Source organism: Chrysemys picta, chromosome 2, assembly GCF_011386835.1.
Source record: "Chrysemys picta bellii isolate R12L10 chromosome 2, ASM1138683v2, whole genome shotgun sequence".
In the NCBI taxonomy this organism is placed as follows: domain Eukaryota; kingdom Metazoa; phylum Chordata; order Testudines; family Emydidae; genus Chrysemys; species Chrysemys picta.
In genome coordinates this window covers 127943402-127966725 of record NC_088792.1, presented here as the reverse complement: position 1 = coordinate 127966725, position 23324 = coordinate 127943402, and the positions used below count along the sequence as shown (strand labels likewise).

General features: G+C 38.9%; 1 protein-coding gene across 4 annotated transcripts in view; it reads right to left on the bottom strand.

The window, feature by feature from the left end:
* Positions 1 to 23324, bottom strand: part of SLC12A7 (solute carrier family 12 member 7) — a 354616-nt gene that overhangs the window by 92002 nt on the left and 239290 nt on the right. For all 4 annotated transcript variants that reach the window (XM_065584171.1, XM_065584173.1, XM_065584170.1 and 1 more), the window contains exons 9-15: positions 21727 to 21894; positions 19233 to 19331; positions 18464 to 18521; positions 15970 to 16144; positions 12402 to 12520; positions 7578 to 7676; positions 3067 to 3186 (exon numbers count right to left, since the gene is read on the bottom strand). In XM_065584171.1, coding sequence (XP_065440243.1) covers positions 3067 to 3186; positions 7578 to 7676; positions 12402 to 12520; positions 15970 to 16144; positions 18464 to 18521; positions 19233 to 19331; positions 21727 to 21894 — 838 coding nt within the window. The remainder of the gene's footprint in view (positions 1 to 3066; positions 3187 to 7577; positions 7677 to 12401; positions 12521 to 15969; positions 16145 to 18463; positions 18522 to 19232; positions 19332 to 21726; positions 21895 to 23324) is intronic.

Genomic DNA, 23324 nt, shown 5'->3' with positions numbered 1-23324 from the left:
AGTACCTCCAACCTTCAGAGGGATCTAAACTGACCATACTCAAAAAAGAATCTAAGATATGGATGCATTAAATTGTATTTTTAAATCCTTTTTTGCAAAAAATGAATTAACACCCCCCCCCCCAAATAAAGTGTACTTTTAACCTGAAATCTAGTTAAATTTAAAAATGAGTCTTAAAATAGTTCCTGGTACTTTGCCTGCCCCTCTAATAATTTGTATAGTTTTATGAATCACATTTTATTTTATTTTTCTGTAAATTTCCTTCTTACTGATTAGTGGTACAATATCCACATAATCAACAAGAATAACTGACTGACTATGGAGCAACACTGTGAAACTCACAACAGACAAGTGCTGTCATATACACAGAGTAAACTGAAAAAATAGTAAAACATTTACTTTACTTTCTGTCAGCTATCATAAGTATAGGTACTACGATTTAAAATAATAGATATAAAATTTTGGTTAGAAGTGTGATTTTTAACTTGGCATCTCTTTTAGGTGATAAAAATGGGGAATGACATTTTGACAGGCAGATGATCCCAGCAAATGTTTTCAACTTGCAAGTATCCATATGACCCCATGTGGTTCCTTATTAAAAGTGAACGATTGGAGTGCATATATATCTAGAAAATATATCATCCTATAGTGCAATTGCAAGGTTTTATTGGTAATGAATTTGGGACGCCCAACTCATGAGTTATGAAGTTATACCAGAGGAGCTGGGAAAATAAACAATCATGGAATCAACAATTTCACTTCTATATCGCTTGCTTTTTATTGTATTCCACATCCCATCCCTCATTTATACATAAGTAGTCCCATTGAACTAAATGTAACTACTTGTGTGTGTTACATTGTGTAAGGCTTGGGGTCTTAGATTGTAATATCCTGGCCTGTGCTCCAGCTCCGTTCCATTACTCTGGGCCACCCTCTCCATATATTAAGGGAAAGAGACAACATGGCTGGAGTACAACAATCTCTGGCAATCACTCACTGTGGAATGGCTCCTTCTGAGCCACTGCAGTCAGGTACAGTTTAGATTCTAGAGTAACTCTGGCAGTTTAGGGTATTGTTTCCCATCCCCCACCTCTCCCACTTAGCTGCAACAAGTGGAACTCTGGAGCAGACGTGGATTGGCCTTTGATCATTCATTGGCCTATGTAGCACGTTGCACACATTTGACTTTTTATCACAGGCGCCAACTTTTTTCTGCGCCGGTGGGTGCTCGCGCCCCCCAGCCCCGCCCCCGCCCAACTCCAGCCCTGCCCCAAAGTCCCCACCCTAACTCCGCCCCCTCTTCCCCTATTGAACCCCTACCCAAGGAATCTAATACTGATAGTATATATCTATAAATCTTCAAAACATTTAATCATCTTATTATAGCTGTCCCTCTGGATCTGTTTATTGATCATAAATGAGATTCTTGTTTTGTTTTGTTTTTTTAAAAGGAAAATTTCAACACAAAACTTTTGTTAAAATAGAGTTAAGGTTGAGAGTGCATATATATAATTTAGGGTAAAAAATTACAGGGATCTTATCATTATTCCTGAAACAAGCTTTATAAATCCAGTTAAGATTTAATTTAAAAGAAAACCAAACATGTTAAGGGATGGAAATGCTCAGTTAAGGAACCTAAGTTAACAAAATGCCTTGCACATTGTGGAAGCAGAGAAAGAACTGACAGGAAGGGGATGCAATGCATGACAGCTCTTTCTTTGCTTCCACAAGATTTAATTTAAAAGAAAACCAAACATGTTAAGGGATGGAAATGCTCAGTTAAGGAACCCAAGTTAACAAAATGATAGCTTTGCCTTGCACATTTACCAAGATGAAACAAAAATATGAAAAAAATCATATGGGTCTTTAATAGTCAGTTTATCTGACACCACAAATACCAAAATTCATCATCATAGTTATATGGTTATTTCAAGGTGTTACTACAATTTAGATCTGGCAACACTATTTGAGGTCATTTTTGGAGTGCTTTACGTTTATTCACAAGGACCTTGCGAAACTGGAGAACTGGTCTGAAATCCTCAAAGTGAAATTCAATAAAGACAAGTGGAAAGTACTACATTTAGAAAGGAAAAATCAAATGCACTAATACAAAATGGGGAATAACTAGCTAGGCAGTAGTAGTGTTGAAAAGGATCTGGGCATTATAGGGATCACAAATTGAATATGAGTCAACAATGTAATGCAACTGCCAAAAAAGCTAATACCATTCTGAGGTATATTTACAGTAATGTTGTATGTAAGACACGGGAGGTAACTGTCCTGCTCCACTCAGCAATGGTAAGGCCTTGCCCGGCCAGAGTATTGTGTCCAGCTCTGAGTGACACACTTTAAGAAATATGTGGACAAATTGGGGAGAGTCCATAGGAGAGCAACAAAAATAATAAAAGGTTTAGAAAAACTGACATACGAGGAAAACTTTAAAAAACAGGGCATGTTTAGTCTCGAAAGAAGAAGACTAAGAGGGGACCTGATAAGAGTCGTCAAATATGTTAAGGGCTGTTATAAAGAGGATGACAATCAATTGTTCCACCACGTCCCATAGTAGTTTCAATATTTAATCACTCTCACTGTTAAAAACTTGTGCCTAATTAAAATTTTTTAATTTGTCTGTCTTCAAATTCAAGACATTGGCTCTTTTTTTGTCTTTAATACCTGGTGTTTTTTTCTGCATAAGGGTACATATTCACCCCAATTAAGTCACTTCTTCATCTTTTTGATAAGTTAAAAATGAACTCAAGTCTCTCTCTGCAAGACATTTTCCCAGACATCAAATAATTTTCTGGCTTTTCTGTGCATTATGTGTTTGTATAAACAGATACAGAGCATCTTGCAGAAAGGAGTGTCTTTTTCATACATACTCAAGTATGTCATTTTCTTTGAAATTTGCAGAACAGGTGGAATTTTAGGGCTTCAAGACTATGTCACTTTTTAAAGCTTGCTACTTGACATTAACATTCAAACATAACATTTCAAATTTTCCTGGTATTAATTCCCCAATAAAAAAAGAAATTAAATATAACAAAGGAATAAAATACATCATCTTACCCTCTATATTCTATGTACTTGTAAATACATCCTGCAATTAGCATGGCAATCAAAGCATAGTACCAAGAGCAAATGAACATCAAGGCAAAACATAAACTCATCCCCAGGAATGAAAGGGCCCTAAAAAGAAGCACATTTTTGAATTTATAACATGCCTGCAAATGTTCTACAAAGTCAATTCTTCCATTAAACTAACTCCCAGAAAGACCTCTCTAACAAAAAAGGCTATTTCATAATTTAAATGCATTGTCAACAACTTTAATAATCGTTCTGAAAATGCTGAAAACCGAATACAATATTCAGTATATGCCTGCAATGTTCAGTTTTGAATCTCTCTACTTGTGCCTACAACCCTTTTCAAGTTTTAAACAGGTCTTAACATTATTTAACATCTATAACTTTCACGTCTGTTTTAAACTTCAAAAATATTCTTCATTATTTATATTATTCTATATAAATCCATATACAAACAGCCAATATTAACAATATTCTTGTTAAATTCAGTCAATTAAGTATGATATATTTATCTACTGATATGGTGCCCTAAGTATGTCATGTGATAATAAAAACTGGGTATGATAAGTATCCGTTGTGGCTAGAGTCTAAGAAATCTTCTAAATATAAAGGTTAAAAAAAGACAGATTGGGATTTAAAATGGTAAAAAAAATGTCAAGGTTGAAAAACAGAAAAAGGTAGAAGTTTAAAAATTAAAATAAGCAGACAAAAGTTTTAAAAAGAACAAATATACAAATAAGAATTGGTCATTAAATAAACATGTAGTTGGTTTTGTTTTTTGTTTAAATCACACCACGCAGAAATAGGATGAGGTTTATAAACAAAAGATTATATGATGAGTACCAGCAACGACAGATTTGGGCTCTATCCTATATTCCTTTATTAAAAATTCTTACACCCTCTTTTTGAAGAGCTCTTATACTTGCAGCAAATCTTTGAAATTTGGCAAGTGGATTGTCCTGGAGTCAACAAGAAGCCTTTTGTTGGCTTCAAGAAAATCTGTTTAGATTTGGCCAAGTTACAAGGTGCCAAAAATTCCAATTTCCTATCTGTTTTTCACAAGGCACAGCCTGTTTTTGGTTTGTTGCCAAACATCACCAAAATTCCATTAAAACTCTAAGCAATCATCTCAGGGCATTTCATTTCAGCAGTTTGCACAAAGAGCTGAGACTCCAGGCAGGACATAGATAAAATAAATATTCTTTTTTTCCTCCCAATTAAAATACCCTTTGGCCTAAGGGAAAATGTACAATGCTTGAACCAAGGGAAAATCCTGGAATCATATTACCATTGACTTCAATGGGACCAAAATTTCACCCTTAGTTGTAGGTTCAATACTACAACTTGGTGTTAACAGTTCTGTGAACTTCACAAGTTATTACTGAACAAGTCATCACAGTTCACACAAGTTGGGAATCCAGATCTCAAATAGGGCAGATCCAAGCCGGAGCCACTTATCAATGCTATCTCTTAGAAAGTTTGCCAAATATATGTCCTTGGCTATGGTTTCTGTAAAAGCAGGCTACTTCAAGCATATGTAACGCTCTTTCAATATGACAGGTTTCAGAGTAGCAGCCGTGTTAGTCTGTGTTAGCTCTTTCAATATGTTACCTGTCCTCTTCCAGTGGATGGGCAAGAGAGGATAACAGCCTTTTCATGCTTCCAGCTAAAGTCCTTTAGCTCAAGCGACAGTGCTGCAGTACTAAGATTTAGTAGCTGATTGATGGTTTTTGGGCTAGAAGGGCGAGGGGGAAGGTACACAATGTCATATAATCTGTTTACATTTTATAAAAAATGAGGATTTTGGCTCTATTAGTTTGCAGCAAGGCTTTTTTTTTCCAGTTATAATGTCATGTTTGCTTTTACTTTTCAAATGAAAGAGAAGATGTGTAATAGTGCCACTGGGGACAGTGGGATGACCCTGCCACATGACAGGGTAATCCTGATCCATATCAGATGATCGGGAACAGGAAATTTAAAAAAATAGTCTCTTTGCAGCACTCCTGCATGTCACATTAACAGTAATTGAATAATTAACTTGCCTAACACTTTCCATATATAAAAGGTTCTTATCTTTTTCACAGAAGCTCTAACTTCTTCATTGCTTTCATGGGTTGCTACTAATTGTGTGTTCCTCATTTTTTTTTTTTTTTTTTTTTTTTGGAGTGCCCAACTTGAGACACCTTGGACCTGATTTTTCAGAAGCGGTGAGCACTCATGATTGCAACTATAGTCAATGGAAAAATTGTGGATACACAATAACACTGATAGTAACAGAGTGTGGTCTGGAAGAAAGTGCACAGAGTTGGGAGTCAATAAGCCTCCTGTTCTAATCCTGGTTCTGTCACTGATTTAGGTGGGGCCATGGGCAAATAATTTTGCCTGTCTCAATTTCCTCATCTATAAAATGCAAACTTAATTCTGACATTTCCTAACTTTTGAGAACTTGGCTTTGCAACCTTAACATTTTTATCATAGTTTTCTGTATGTAATTTCCTAGATTTTAAAAAAAGAAAACGGGGGGGGGGGGGGAGAAATTCCATCATGTGGAATAATATTGACACTGACATGAGCCTGCAGCACAGTTGGAACCTTAACATCTAAAGCACAGACCTCTGCCCCTTGAGCTAATGAAGTAACTAACAGCAGTAGTAGGCTGTCATCCTCTTTGTTGACCAGTACTAGAGGGGGTTCAAGCACACACATTGTCAGTGAGTTTCACAGATATTCTCTGGGAATCTGCATACTACTTCAGAATCCCACACAATGTTAGTATAAAATTTGAGTAATAAAAAGTTCAAATTTTTTAATTGGCACTTTCAAAAGATAATAAAATGCTAAGTAAAAGACAACCAATGTCAGAAAATAACTTAACGAGCGCTAATCTTTGCATGTAACTGAAAAGGGTAGCACAGTATACATTCCAGATTCAGTCTGGGTGTATGTTTTGGAGCACAAATGTATGCCGCTTCTTGAAGGTTATAAAAGAATAAAAAGAAAAACATTTAGATCTGGTAGCTGAATCCAAGCACCCATTCATTTTCAAAAGTATGTGCACTACAATTACCACCAATGTAATGACTACTTGGGTAACTACACATGCACAACAGATCACTGGCTCATGCAAATACCAAATTGGGGTACATATTTGAAATGACTGCATGAACAAATTCGATTCAAAATTGAACACAATGTTTAAAATCAGACTTCTAATTTACTTAAAGTTTAGTGAATCAATGAGAATGAGTTTAAAGTCAATTCTCTTGTTCTGGAGTTATAAATAGAACATTAATATAATTATATGAGATTTTTATATGATGCTGTAATTGAAGACCAAGTGCTTTCAGCTGCAACTGAAACTGATTGGAGCTCTGCTTTGAACATTAAATACTGTAAAAATACTAAGTACTTTGAAAAATCAGACCATAAACTTCTCAAATTGGGCACTCAAAATTAGTGGACACTTTTGAAAACTTTAGCCTTAAACTCTCTGTGCTTCAGTTTCTCATGTGCAAAACAGGGATAAATAATACCATCTAAATTTAGTAATGTTTATGAAACACTGGGATACTATAGAGAGAACTCCACAGAAACTCCAAGGAGGAAATAAATAATTTTGTATTTATCTTTTGAGGGTTTGGATAGTGTGCATTAAACAGGGCCTGGGGCCACACACTGAATGATAAAGATAAAAATAAATATTGAATTAACTACTCATTCACTGCATGAGGCAGGGGTCCAGTTAGTGCTTGAGTTGTGCCAAAACACTCTGGAATGCTGTTCTGGCACTTTTTTGAACAGCCAGAACAGTGTTCCAGTACTTCTTGAAACTATGCAGCAAACATAACTACTTAGTCAAGAAGAGAAATCATGTAATGAAAGTGTGTGCAAATAGATTAATGCATCCATTTTAAGTCCAAAATAAATATTATTTATATGGCAAAATCATGTGCTCCGGTAACTGCTTTTTTTTACGACTAGAGCAATGGGTCCTGTAGAAATGTAATTATGTATGTAAGTTTGTAATTAAAGATTGTATGATAATAGATACACTAAGGGGGCTGAATTAAGGCTGCATAGAGGTTATGTTCATAGACTCATAGACTTAAAGGTCAGAAGGGACCATAGTGATCGTCTAGTCTGACCTCCTGCACATTGCAGGCCACAGAACCTCACCCACTCTTGAAATAGACCCCTATGTGGCTTTAACTACAGCTATCATTATGTGTGTTCTTGTTCATAACTATTTCTGTCTTGCTTCCCATCTGCATCAAACTTAGAACTAACTGAAATGAACAGGGAAAAATATTTTTCCAAACCCTCTCCTCTATTGTAATTTTTCCTCTTGTGTTAATGTTGTGAATCTATAAATTGTTGAAAAAAGTTTTGCTACTGAAAATGTCCAATGAATGCAAAACAAACAACAAATACAAACCAAAATTAGCCATTAGATTTGGCTCTTCTAAATAAGAAGTGTACATAAAAAGATTTCCTACCAATGGTAGTACTTGAAACGAGGTCTCCAGTTTGGAGTGCATAAAAGAGTCTGCACTGCACAGGCCAAGTTCACAAACATATAGCACATTAGGAAAAACCTGCAGAGAAAGACAAATCTTTCAGATGGAAAATGAACTCTATAGTCTCACATACAAAATCTATTAAAGATAGTAGGGATAAATAAATATATTTACAGAAAGTTCAGATTAGTATAAGAACATAGAAATTACTAAACCAGATCAGATCAGTGATTCATCTAATATACTATCCAGTCTCTGATAGTGGTCAGTACTAGACGTTTCAGAAGAAGATGCAAGAAACACTTCAGTAGATAATCAAAGAATGATCTATCAACATGGAAAGCTTCTTCCTATCTCCAATCAGTTAGAAATTCACTTATACAGTAACTCCTCACTTAATGTTGTAGTTATGTTCCTGAAAAATGCGACTTTAAGTGAAAGGATGTTAAGCGAATCCAATTTCCCCATAAGAATTAATGTAAATGGGGGGGGGGTGGGGGGTAGGTTCCAGGGCAGCTTCCCCTACTCTGCAAGCACCAGAGGCGGGGGTTCAACCTTCAGGCCGCCCACTCCACTCCTTCCCCCAAGCCCCCATCTTTGACCCACCTCTTCTCCCCCCCAACTCCTCCCCCTTTATTCGCTCGCTGCGTCCTGGCTCCTCCCCCTCCCTCCCCTCCCTTCTAAACGCCGCAAGCCAGCTGATTGCCGCCTAGGGGAGGGAGGGGGGAGGCATGCCGCGTCCTCACTCCCCCCCCCCTTCTGCCTGGGGCAATCAGCTGGCTTGCCGCATTCGGGAGGCAGGGGAGGGAGGGGGGAAGCGCGCTGAGTCCTCGCTCCTTCCCCCTCTCTCCTGCTTCCAAAACGCCGCAAGCCAGCTGATTGCCCTGGGCAGGAGGGAGGCGGGAGGAGCGAGGACTCGGCGCACCTCCACTCCCTCCCCTGCCCCCTGCCGGCGGCAATCAGCTGGCTTGCGGAGTTTTGGAGGCAGGAGAGCGGGGGAGGAGCGAGGACTCGGTGCACAGGCTCCCCCTTGCTCCCCTGCCTCCCGAACGCAGCAAACCAGCTGATTGCCCCGGGCAGAAGGGAGGGGGGAGGAGCAAGGACTTGGTGCACAAGCTTCCCCTTCTTCACCTGCCTCCCGAACGCGGCAAGCCAGCTGATTGCCGCTGGCAGAAGGCAGGAGGCAGGGGGAGCCTGCGCGCTGAATCCTTGCTCCTCCCCCCCCCGCCTCCAAAACGCCGCAAGCCAGCTGACAGCCGCGGGCAGGAGGTGGGGGGGAGGAGAGGGAAGGTGCTGATCCACAGAGTCTGCCGGTGGCCAGGAGGCGCTGCGGGGCAAGGGGCCATAGGGAGGCTGCCGGGTGTGAAGAAAGCAGGCCGCCAAACAACGCAAGTGTGGAGCATTGCACAACTTTAAATGAGTAGGTTTCAGAGTAGCAGCCGTGTTAGTCTGTATCCGCAAAAAGAAGAACAGGAGTACTTGTGGCACCTTAGAGACTAACAAATTTATTAGAGCATAAGCATTAGAGGATGCATCTGAAGAAGTGGGCTGTAGTCCACGAAAGCTTATGCTCTAATAAATTTGTTAGTCTCTAAGGTGCCACAAGTACTCCTGTTCTTCTTTAAATGAGTATGCTCCCTAATTGATTAGCAATGTAACAACGAAACAACGTTAAGCGGGACAACTTTAAGTGAGGAGTTACTATACCTTGAAACTTGAAACAGGGTTTATATCCCTCATAAAACTTATATCAAAAATCTTTGCTATTGTAACTTAAGGCATCTTTTTGTTATTCATATAAAACGCTAATCCTTTTTAAAGTTTTACTAATCTCTTTGCAGCATGTTATACTGTAGTGACTAAGTTCCACAAGGCAAGAGACAGTTTTGTATGCAATAGCTACAATCACTGCTATATTGTAAGGTTTAGTCTAGCTTACTGTATATGTAAAACCACCCCACATTTTATTACATTTTATTCGAAGGTACTGAAGTTACCTGTAAAATAGGAAAGTAATTTGACATTAGCAATATTTTAAAATGCAAAAGTATGGAAAACAGCTGCTTATTGCAATACTGTGGGTGAATTACTAGAGAAACTAACCTGATTGAAAGAAATATGAAAGAGGTTTTCAGGATGAATTATTGAGTTAAACATACGTTACACCACTATCTTCTAAGCCTATGATTTATTGTTTGAAGAGCTCTGTGTAGCTCAAAAGCTTGTCTCTTTCACCAACAGAAGTGGATCCAAAAAAAGAGATTACCTCACTCACCTTGCCTCTCTAATGTCCGGGGACTAGCACAGCTACAATGCTAGAAAGATGCATTATACCCGGTCAGGCGCTCAGATACCACAATAATTAGGGCCATATAAGCACAATAGATGGATTGATAGCTCTTTTTACCATTTCCAATTGTCAGCATCATTTCTGAAGTGTTTACACCAGTACTGAAGACAGTGTACCAGTAAGGTCTCACTTATACCATATATAAAGGTAATACCACCTCCCTGCATCTACACCATGTTTCCTTAGATACATATCCAAGAAACAAAGAATACAGGCCATTCTTACTTGATGGGGGACTCTATCCTGAGAAGCAGTGACTCTGAAAAAGATTTGGGGATTGTGGTGGATAATCAGCTGAACTTGAGCTCCCAGTGTGATACTGTGGTCAAAAAGGGCTAATGTAGGCCAAATGCCTAATGGGGAGAAATTGTCTCGAGTAAATTGCACTCCATTTTTTTATTTTGCTTTCTACTCCATTTTGCTAGCTTTGAATTAGTAAGAAGAAATTGTTCTGAGTTTATTCTTTGCTGATTGTGTTAATGATTGTTCTTAGAAGGACAGAAGTTTTATGGCTGTAATTATTGCCTTATTTACTGTTTGGTGTGTGAGTGAAGAATGTATGGCATACTGATTACTGAGAAGAGACAGCTGGGCCGGATAGTCAAGAGGGGAGTGGAGGAGTCAACAGGCACCAACTTAATTATCAGAATTACCCAGATGGCAGATTGACAACCCTAAAGTAAAAGGCATACACCCCAGGGTCAAGATAAGGAGTTGAGCCGGAGAGACGAGATAAGAAACAGCTGCGGATCCTCCCAGTAACAATTCAAAATAATGCTGATTAAGAACAACCTTGAATACCTCGTGATTAACAACTCTGGTGTGACACAACAAGGGCCATAGGCTTGTATGGAACTTATTACTATAAAAGATGGGTAAATTGCCATGGGCCTTTGGGTTCATTCTGCATCAACATCGGAGCTTCGAACACGTTCGACAGAGACCCAGCTCCCCTCCCTCGTGTGCATTTTCAGCTGGCCACTGGAACTGACCAAGCAACACTTAGGACTGATAACTATAAGATCCAGCTGCAGAACCTTTTGGGGGAGGGGGTGTGCTTATCCCCTTTAAAAAGATTCCATGTGCTTCTTATAAGCATAACACTAATGCTATCCTGGGATGCATAAACAGGGGAATCTCGAGCAGCAATAGAGAGGTTAATATTATCTCTGCATTTGGCATGTGACCACTGGCTGGAATATTGTGTCCAGTTCTGGTGTCCACAATTCAAGACAGATGTTGGTAAATTAGAGAGGGTTCAGACAAGAGCCAGGAGAATGATTAAAGGATTAGAAAACATGCCTTTAAGTGATAGTTTCAAGGAGTTCAATCCACTTAGCCTAGCAAAGAGATGGTTGACAGTTAACTTGATTACAGTTTATAAGTGCCTACATTATATGGGGAACAAATATTTAATAATGGGCTCTTCAATCTAGCCGAGAAAAGTATAGCATGATCAAATGGCTGGAAGTTGAAGCTAGAAAATTTTAGACTAGAAATAAGGTGTACACTTTTGACAGTGAGAGTAACAATTGGAACAATTCATCAAGGGTCATGGTACATTCTCTATGACTGAGAATTTTTAAATCTAGATTGAATGTTTATCTAAAAGATATGTGCTAGGAATTATTTTGGGACAGTTCTACGGTCTGTGCTTTGCAGGAGATTAGACTGGATGATCACAATGATCCCTTATGGCCTAGCAGTCTATGAAAGTATTTCATTTACTCACTTAGCTGTATCACACAGGGTTATCCACCATAACCTTTAAGTCTTTTTCAGAGTCACTGCTTGTCAAAACAGTCTTCCATTCTATAAATGTTACCTACATTCTTGGTTCCCAGATGCATGATCTTGTATTTAGATATACTAAAATACATTTTGTTCAAGTGAGCCCACCTAGCCAATGTGACCCACCCTGCTCTGTAGAACTGACTTGTCCCCAGCATTATTTACCATTTCACCTATTTTCTGGCATCTGCAAACTTTACCATTAATGATTTTATATTTTCTTCCAGATCACTAGTAAAGATATTCAATAGCATTGGGACAAGAACAGATCCCTATCGGACCTCGCTAGAAATTCCCCCACTAGGTGATAACTCCCTAATCAGAATTAGTTTGTGAAATCTCTCATTTAGCTAGATTTCAGTCCATTTAATATGGTCTGTGTTGATTTCAGATAGTGCTAATTTTTTAATGAGAATATCTGAAGTACTAAGTCAAATAATGTATAGAAGTCTATTTCAGTTAAGCATTGATTTAATTTAGCATTAGCCTAAGGCTTTTATCATATTTTGTCAGTCTAGATTCTCTTCAGGTTAACTGAGTTTTACTAACAATATGATCTGAAAAGTATTTCAAAGACAAGAAAAAGTCTTGATAACTAAGTTAATTTCAACAATATAATAAGCTTTTAAAAAAATAATGTCAAGTTTCACATGCATACTTACATTGAAAGAATTGGTGCTACGCTATCCAGTGAAGCTATGAGAATTCCTATCTCACAAATAAAAGCAGTGAGAAGTAATGCCCAGGTTGGTTCACCATTTGCTTTTCCATGACCAAATACCTAATTCAATTAAAATTTTCAGTAAAATAAGTAAATCTGTTCAATATATAGTTCTCAAAATATACTAAAGGGAAACCAACTTTAACAAAACCCATCAAATTTAAACTGGTTAAAGCCATTTTTAAAGTTATTTGAAATCCACATACATAAGCAGATTCTCTTATATATTAAAAAAGCAAATTTACATGAGTTAAGACTTGATATAGGAAAACTATTTTTTTTTATAATTTAAAATTTTAGGGATGGGGAAGAGAAACAACATGACATTTCTAATCACAAGCCTGACTCTTGATACTGCATTAAAGAAAGAAAAGAAGAAACAAAGGAAAGAGCATGGGAACCTACAGAGAAGCCTACCATAAATCAGTAGAAGGAGCCCAGTTGCTGATACATGGGATATGAGAGAGCTCATGGCCAGATCCACTCAGGTAATTTTATTCATAAAGTTGTAGGGGGTAGCTGGGACAAAGTCTTCTCTCAAGGTTCCAAAGAATACACACAGCAGTATATGTTCCCTCCTCTTCTCTCCACACAACCATAAGGATTGAAACCCCAGTATTCCCTCCACCTGTTCTCTTTTTAAACATCCAGTTTCTCCTCACTCTCATTCTCCATACCACACCCTTCCCTCCCTTTTCCCTATAGAGACCCTTCAATCTTCCCTCTCTTTCATTCAAACTCTCATTCTCTTTCTAAACCCTAATTTTCCTCAAACATCTCTCGCCATATTTCAAATGTCTCATGTTCCCTGGCACCATTGCATGACTATAAATTCTTCATGCTCTCTTCCCTCTCCCTCCGAACACTTCATCATCTCTAAACATCCCTCCCTCTCCCTTGAAACCCATCTCTATCTACAAATTCTCTAACCCTCCTGCAGACAACTCTAATGCCCCTTACTCTCTCTCCTTCCAAAACATCCATAATTCTCTTCTTCATTTGAGTCTCCTCTTTCCTCAAGCCCATTCTCTCCTCCTGTGAAACCTCTGCAGTCATCTCACCCTTTGTTCCCTCATTTCCAAATATCCCCTTTTTATTTACTCCTCGAAACTATGACATTTCTCTCTTGCCCCACATCTGTCTCTTTGATTCACCTCTCACCTCTCCCCACCCTTAGCGTTTCCCTGTCCTGGCACCTATTCTCTCTGCATCCCCAATATTCAGCTCCTCCCACCAAGTCCCTCCTTCCTTAGTACCCTTCCCCTCACCCACAAGTTCCCCACGCCTCTCTCCAACTCCCTTCTCTTCATACAACTTCTTCCCAGCCCCAGTCCCCTCCTCAGATTCCCCTAATTGGGCCTGTCCCACTCTAGTTCCTCTCCCAAAGATTGTCTCCCACTGCCTCCCATTACCACCACCATCATACACTAGATGGTGCCTCTCTAAATCTCACACCAGCTCCTATCCCCTTGGACATGTTACCTAACGTGGGGAACTAGGAGGAGCTGCTGGTTGGCCCTGTCTCTGCTCAGATCCCTGCCTGCCAACAGGGGCTGTTGCCAAGTCTCACGAGAAAAAAAGCAGCACTACCTTTCAGAACACGCCCAACGCATTCTATCCTTAAGAGATAGAAACCAAAATAATCAATTATCTATCCACTGTTGAATATTTTTCTATGCCTCCCAACGTTAGTCATTTTCCAGTCCTGTCCAAAAGACTGAGAATTTGTCAATATAAAAGGAAATGACTGAGTTAACATTTTTGCTTCTGTTGCAACCATGTTTTCATTTTTATTTTAATTTGCAGGTTTTTTATAGTTACTCTGGTTTTTCTTCAGATCGTATAAATCTTTTGCCTTTTACTTTGGCTGGACTAAGAGGCAGGAATGATGAACTATCTTGTGCCGGTATAGGGTTATTTGCTCATTCCACTGTAGTCAGTGAGTAAAAGCTTGCATAGTGACTTATCCATAATTTTAAACTCTACAATGCATACTGAATGTCACACGTAAGGAGGGAAATGGGAACACGGCTTAATTTTTAATGCAAGAGGTGCTGGAGAACCCTAGCACAATTTAAGCAATGGCTGGACTGCTGGAGAATGGCAGCTGCTGGCCTTACGCCCAGCTCTGAAGGCAGTCCCACTGCCAACAGCAGCGCAGAAGTAAGGTTGGCATGGTATAATGCATTGCCACCCTTACTTCTGCATCGCTGCTGGCAGCAACAGTGCTGCCTTCAGAGCTGGGTGTCTGACCAGCAGCCGCCACTCTCCGTTCTTCCTTTAGCAGGCACCCACAGAGTGTTGTAACAGCTGTCACTTCTAGGTAAGCTTTTTCAGTTAATTCCAGGTATAGTGCCTTACAAAAGTCTTTGCATTGTCTTTCTGGGCGATGACATTTTTTGTCCTTTGCTTTTATCTGTAAATGTAGGCACAAAGATGCATCCTTCAAGAGACCAAGCATATGCAGTACCTTAATAACTTGAGTTAGACCCCCTTCATCAATGGGAAGGTTACAGTTTTTGCAAGCTGTTCAAGATGGTCTTGCTTTTCATGCATCTCCCAATTTTGCCCAGGCACTAGAATACCTGGGGGACTCTACACTCTACACTTGCCAAACTATCCAATTCAGAGAAAAGTTACATAATCTTCATCTCAGTCACAACCAGGCCTTGAAGTTCAGAGTTAATGACAGAACAGCATGGAAATAGCTGTTATACCTGTCTTAATTTACATAATTTGCAGAATGAGTAAGAACTTAAATTGTTGCTCTCAACTTTTTCTATAAGTGACTCCAAAACAGTATCATGTAGTTCCATGTCCAGATCAAATTTACTCTATTTACAAATAAAAAGTGCCTGAACTCCAAACCTAGCCTGGAATCTGAAAGTTAAGTTGCTAGTTATTTTCTGGCTTGTGCATTTCCACTCGTAAAAAATTCTGTGGGCCTAATTCTGCCTCAGTTTCATAGTGCACAACTTGATTGTTTGAAGAATAAAGACAATAAAACAGCACAGAGATACATAAGGGTAGAGTGTGGTCTGCAAATGCAACTTGATTTACTTTTTTCTTTTTAATGCAATTAAAATCTAGATTCAGCTCAAGGTATATCTATACTGGAATCCAAGGTGTGACTGCAGGTCAGGTAAACATACCTCCATTAGCTTTACCTGTGCTAGCATTGCTAAAAATAGCAGTGTAGTTGAGGTGATATGGGGTTCTGTGCAGGCTCTACTAGCCCATCCATAACCCTGAGTACCAATTTGCATTGCTGAAGCCTGCACTACCATATCTACACTGCTGTTTTTAGCAATGCTCGCACAAGTAAAGCTAGCTTGGGTAGGTCTATCCTAGCTGCAATTATACCTTGGATTGCAGTATAGACATCCCATCACACTTTCATGGCTCTGCAGCGGTAACAGGAATAAAAAGAATTGAAAGTATATTTAAGTCAACAATATAAATGCAATTTAAATGTAAATGCATTTAAAATACTGAAAAAAGTAGCTCACTTGAAGAAATGGTATTATGCCATCTCTTGCAATAGCCTGCAACAGCCGGGGTGCACCAGTAAGACTCTGTAGACCAGCACCACATGTAGAGAAGAATGAACCAATTACAATTACCCATGGAGAAGGCCATGCCAATGTACCAATCACTAGGTTTCCATTAACTGCTTCTCCAAACCTTGGGGAAAAGATCAAATACATTAATGAGAAAGAGCAGTGAATGCTAAAGTGATAATTCTTCTATTATAGCTCAATATACACATTTCTAATTATTTTTAGCACTTAATAAATGATACTCTACAAAATAATCAGGTTGTGTTTGGGTTTATCCAACCGATTTATCCTTTCTTATACTATTAAGGAATGGAGCAGTTAAATTTTACAACACAACTGTGATTTAATAATTCTTAATACTACATGTGTCTTTACAAGACATAACTTCAATATTATCTGGGCACACTACATTGTTTATGCCAGTAGTATTTACTCATATGCTCTGTACCCATTGTGGTATTGAACTAATTACCATGTAATGAGAATAACAGCCATGATACTAGAAACCAGATTTTCAGAAGCCTTTGCTGTTGAAAACCCTGTCGTGCAGATATATACAGAGACACAAATAGAGGATTCATATAAATATTGTTTTCAAAATAAATGGTTGATCATATACAGTGCATGGGTATCAAAAGATGTATGAGAAGAGTCAGTGGGTGAGGTAGTGTCATAACCTGCTGACAGATGTGAACTGCCTAGTTTTAACATTGTTTAGAGATGCTTAAGACACTTGGGCATGTGCAAGCATGGAGACAGCCTGTAAGCTGTCCTCCACTCACAGCTGTTGGATTAGCTGTTCCGGTTAAAGAAAAATAGCAAATGGGAGAGGGTTATAGACGTGGGAGGGAGTGCTAAGGAAAAAGTGGTAATGCTATGATGGTTTTCTCTGAGGTATAGGCAGAGGGAGTAAAGACAGAAAACCCACGGGGGTGGCAACTAGAATTAGCCAGTCAACTACATACATATGCCTTTAGCCTGGCATGCTGCCTGAGTCAGTGCAATTTTTGAAAGATGTCTATCAGGAGAATGCGCAAAAGAAATCAGCACTAGGAGCCAGGTGCTTTCATAACATAGTAACTGATGCCCAAGCTAGTTCCAATGGTTTCTTGAGATAATTGATTCTGTCTTGCCTATGAATCCATGCACGAGTCCAGAGGGGGTTCAGTTAAGGTGAGAGAGCTTAGGGGAGTCTTAAGAAACGTGAGATGTCATCCAGCAAAGTCAAGGCAGTTTTTTAAAAAGTGGCATGCATTAATTTATTTTTTAAAAAATTTGCAGGTCACTTTTAATGTTTGAAGATTATTAGTAAAAATGCATTGTATCTAGCCTATTATTTTTCATTTGTTTTCAGGCTTGCCAGAGCAGTTGGCAGAGAAAAGAAAAAGGTAGAGCTAAGACTAACCCAGTTCCACCTTATTTCTTCTCAGGCCCACAAGGGCCAGGAACAACAGAGACAGAGCAAGAAGCCTGATGCATTGAAGTCAATTTTCAAAATCTTTGAATTGTGCATGCCCAGACCTTGTATACACTTGTCAGTACTCATTTTGAAGCTACATATGCACATGCAGCTTTGAAAACAAGTCACCTACTGGATCTGCAGAAAAAGGTTTACCACATGGTGCCAGTGCATACATACAACTGAGTCCCTGAAAATTCTCTGCTACATGCCCAGGGACTGCAGCAAGGTTCTGCCCAAGATCCATGAGAGGCTGCCATGGGAGGCAAGCCACCCCAGTAAATTGAACTCTAGAGGCCATTCCACAAACTGAAGGGACAGTAGTAGGAAGTAGCCCAGGACAGTGGCTTTAGACTCCCTTCTCGGAGTGCCCCTGTTCAGGAGTCAACTCACACAGTGTTGGTGGACTGGGAGGGCCTGGTTCTCCCAACCCCCACTGCATGAAGGACTGAGACACCTTGACCAGGGAAACAAAGGACTGGAAGTCAGATGCAAAACACTAGGCCGCCTGGCCCTCCAAGCAATCTGTTACAACTCTATAAAGGTACTAATTATAATCTAATTTCAGCAAGAAGGGAACTGGCAGCCAGTACACAGCACAGAACATAGGTGCAGTATAACATGCCCTACTCAAAAGGTGAGCTTCTGTGTTCTGCACTAGCTAATACACCTTTGTGATTTTCAGGTGGATCTCCAGGTAGGGTATTCAGAAACATAAGCATTCATAATTAAGGCTAAGTGTGTACTTAGCATATTTTCATTATTTTTTCTTCTTCAACTTTGACTTGTCTGTTTTTATTAAAAGAATAGTATGAAATTAAGACATTTAGCAATGTTAACTGTCATATAAACACACACCATCTAAATTACCGGTAAATTTCTAAAATAAAACCTATTCAAACATATTTTCATTCCAATAATCAACATTTATGAGCATACATAAAACATGTACACTTTATAAAGATGGAAATTAAACATACATACTTATCTCTTAATATCACACCTTCTATACATGCACCAAACAATACAATGCAGGATAGATCTATTATTGAGAATGAAGGAAGATAAAAAGAGATTATACTGTACTGTAATTTGGAGAAGAATTAAACTCCTCATTACCTAAGAATCTGTAAAAAAAAATCTCAGAACATTACTTTTTTTGTCTTCTTCCAGCTTTCTCACAAAAATAAGATTAATCAAGGGTTAGCTGACTTTTGCCGATATTTCTTTATCATGTGCTGTATTTATTCTATACTTTACCCTAATGTAGTACTGAAAATAACCAACTTCATATATTATATTACATCATTTAAAATATTTTCTCATATTTTAAGTAACTTCAAGTGATCCAAAATTTGGCATTTCATAAAAGAAGACTCTGGGAGTCCTAATTTTGTAATGCTGTATAGCATTAGTTTCTTTCTCTGGCAGCTCACACACTATCAAATTTTCAAATGGCCACACTGATCAGATCAAAATAAAGGTAATTTACTGGTTAGACCAGGGTGATTTCAGGATCCTGCATTATCCACCCCTAATAGCATCAATTTTCATTTGGAATTTGGGGAATCACTAGAAAATATTTAGAATTTCTTTCAGTTTAGGTTCTGTTTTGCTCCTGCTAAGTTTTAAACTCAGCAAACTTGTGACTTCCCAGTGAAACTTCAAAACAAAATCCTAAGGCCTGTACACTTCCACTTTAATAGCGTGCATTGGAAGAAAGAAAATAATTAAAACACATCACAAAGGATACAGATAAAGGATGTAGTTGAAATAGCCAAAATTGTTCCAGTAGGAATAGATTTCTGAGCATCCCTAAGATCTCCAGATCTGTTTGATCCTGCCATAATACCTAAAAAGAAGAATAAACCCTAATTTTATACCATAAAATCAATGAATAGTGATTACTTTATGAAAAAGAATTTAAATACAATATTTATGTTTAGCAACCATCCAAAATCTAATATAACTGAGGAAACATTTGGCATTCCATTATGTGGACTACAGAACATTTGTTCAGCTTAAACTTACTTTGCTTGAGAAATTTGAACTGTCACACAAACTGTATAGAAGGAATTTTCAGGCGGTTCAGAAAAAGTGTGATACAAACTATTCTTCTGAAGTTGCAACACAAATTAGGGATTACATAATAAAATGGAGTAGTGGTTGGGGCAAGAAAATGGTTCAGAAGGGTCTATGAGCTAACAGGACTTGAACAGTTTTACACCTTGTACCTATATGCCCTAAAATCCTGGTTAATAGACTGAAAGCCCTGAGATGTGTTCACAGACAGTAAACTGGCTGAGGAATACACCTCTACCCCGATATAATGCGACCTGATATAACACGAATTTGGATATAACGCGGTAAAGCAGCACTCTGGGGGGGGAGGGTCACGCTCCAGTGGATCAAAGCAAGTTCAATATAACGCAGTTTCACCTATAACGTGGTAAGATTTTTTGGCTCCCAAGGACAGCGTTATATCGGGGTAGAGGTGTACATAGATGCCTTGGGCTGATAGGAAATATAAGAGGGATGAGGCAAGCAGAGTTACCCATCCAGGGGTGAGAGCCTACTGCAGCTGGAGGGATACCATCCCAGAGGGATCTCAGAGGAGTGGGGAGAAGTGGCATCATCTCTCTCATACACTGGCTCATCTCCCCTGGAATTGCCCAGTCTGTACATTGGGGGTGGGGGAGGGGGGCTGCTTGCACTCCAAATGTAGAGAGAGTTAACTTTGTTGTTCAGCCTCTGGAGGGGGAGAAATTACACAGCCAGCTCCAGCTCAACTGGGGTGTACAACATACATGGAGCTCGGCTGTTCTCAGTGGTGGCAGATGACAGAACAAGGAGCAATGGTCTCAAGTTGCAGTGGGGGAGGTCTAGGTTGGATATTAGGAAACATTATTTCACTAGGAGGGTGGTGAAGCACTGGAATGCTTTACCTAGGGAGGTGGTGGAATCTCCTTCCTTGGAGGTTTTTAAGGCCTGGCTTGACAAAGCCCTGGCTGGGATGATTTAGTTGGGAATTGATCCTGCTTTGAGCAGGGGGTTGGACTAGATAACCTCCTGAGGTCCCTTCCAACCCTGATATTCTATGATTCTATGCTGCTGAGTTCACTCTTCGGGCACCAGTACATATTATTTATTATTTGTATTATCATGACACCTAGGAATCCTAAGTCACAGACCAGGACTCATTGGGCTAGGTGCTGTATAAAGACAACAAAAAAACAAGTAGATATACCCTGCTCTACCTACACCAGATCCCCAGTGGGGATGGAAGTTACTGGGCAGATATTCCAGGGATGGAGGAACACAGGCACTGCCCATATCCTAGACAAACCACATGAGGTGAAACCACACTAGAACCACACTAGAACCTGGGAGGCAGCTAGATGTGGATAAAATGCCAAGGGTAAAACCATTTTCCCTGCCTCTATCTGAAATCTCCGTAAAGATCCAAGAAAGTTTGGGGATGCTGGCAGTGGGAATCTTAGACAACGTTCTTTTTGATATTTTACTGGGAAATATTTGAGGAAGTACCTCCTTCTGCTACCTGAGAAATCTCAAATGAGGACATAAACACTGATCACTCACAACAGTCAGACGATCCATCAAAATGCAAATGACTGAGTTAGGAATGGGGGCAGGGGGAACCCTGCCCAATTCCCCTCAAGTTGTTTCAATCAAACTAGTCCCATATAAATCTATCAAGACCAGAAAGGTGGTGGTTGCGAGACTAGCTGCACTTTTGTGATAGTAAGCCTCTAGATGTCCTCACCTTTTTTCAGTTGAAAAGAGAACCTTGAAAATGTAACCTGATAAAAAGATGTCGGCCTAAGTTTGCAGAAAACCTGAAACAGTAGCTCAGATGGGTAAACTGCCCCATTCATTTCAAGAGAGAAAAAATTATATTATCAAGATATACACAATCTTTGAGTTAGCAGTCATTTTGCTTAGGCCTTTAGCAACGCATGAAGGCCTGGGAAAAGACAATTGGTTTCATTTTGTTGAAGGGAACTCAGCTTTCAAAAAATTAGGAAATGCTGCTTTAAATGGTTTCTGCCACAGACGGTAGCCCACTGAAATAGCAAGGTACACTGTGCCTCCCCTCTACTCTAACATTATAATTAAATGTAACTTAGCCATAATACCTATAAACCAAAATTGGGGAAATGAAGTGCCAACAATAAAATTACAATTAACAGCAGCAGTATCTTTTCATGCAAAACCACTGTATTTACCTGTCACAGACGGGAAATAAATCCCTACTAGCATTGTGAAGTAGGTCATAATGTCTGTAAAAACATATGGGAGTCCTCCAACTTTTGTCTCTTCTGTTCCAGTAACTGATGGGTGACCTTTTTTTTCAATAATTGATCCTTTGTCTGTATAGGCACTCCACAGGTTATCTGTAAGGAAATAAGTGAGAGCTGTACAAACACCTAATAAATGAGAGCTGTACAAACAAAAGTGACCTAAATATAAAATCAACCCTAGCTACATCACTCACAGTTGTGAAAAATTCCATGTCCTATGTGGTGTAATTAGGTAGAACTAACCTCCATTGTAGACACAGCTAGGTTGACAGAAGAATTCTTCCATCGACCTAGCTACTGCTTCTCGAAGAGATGGATTTACTACATCGACAGAAAAATCCCTTGTGTTGATGTGGGAAGAGTCAACAATACACTACAGCAAAGTAGCTCTGTTTCTGTAGTGTAGACATGCTCCAGTTTTTTCTTCCATTTATTTTTATATAACAACTAAGCATACAACATTACCTGTAATTTAAACAAAGATCTACTCTTATGAATCGGGTGACCTCTCTGGGTATAAAACTCTTGACATTTCAGGAACATTTCTTAAAATACTAGGTACAAGGCAGTAGTAACCCCGGTATCTTCCATCAACTTTTTTTTTTTTTTTTTGGACAGGTGGCAACTCCACATACTATGAGTGCCACCTAATTTCTGTGGCTGTTGCACATGAGCAGCCATTCGTCTGCTTTGAAAAATACTTGGGGATGATCAGTATCATGGGCGATGCATAATATACATTCAGCGGAGTGCACTGCATTTTTCCTTCTCTCTGCATTTTTATTTTTATCTCTATCTATATATATAAAAATACATTTTCTTGGATAACTCTGAAAGGAGCAATTTTTGGAATGCATTTCACAATGGATGTAGAACACCAATGTTTTATACATATATGAGTAATTCATGTAACAGTTTCTTGCAATATTTGCTTGAAGAAATAAAAATATTTTATTTTACAGTCACTAAAACTTTGCAGCTTTTTATTTAATTTGATTAGATTTGTATTCATTACATAAAAGCATGTTTTCCTATTTATGAGTTTTTACTATATTCTTCCTCAAAAAAAGGAGAAAAGCAGGAAGCCCTATTTTTATCTCTATCTAGAAAACAGTTTCAGTTATTTACTCTATAAAAATATGACAGGTTTCAGAGTAGCAGCCGTGTTAGTCTGTATCCGCAAAAAGAAGAACAGGAGTACTTGTGGCACCTTAGAGACTAACAAATTTAATTTTCATGAGGTTGATGGATTTCCACTCCATACGGCTAAATGCAGTGCCTTGCATAATGACAGGTTTCAGAGTAGCAGCCGTTTTAGTCTGTATCCGCAAAAAGAAGAACAGGAGTACTTGTGGCACCTTAGAGACTAACAAATTTGTTAGTCTCTAAGGTGCCACAAGTACTCCTGTTCTTCTTTTGATAAAAATATGTTTTCCTATACTACCCCAAATAGGAAAATGCAAAGACTTTGATCTTTACACATCTTTCTAAATGACCAATCTGTGATTTATGGACATCCAATC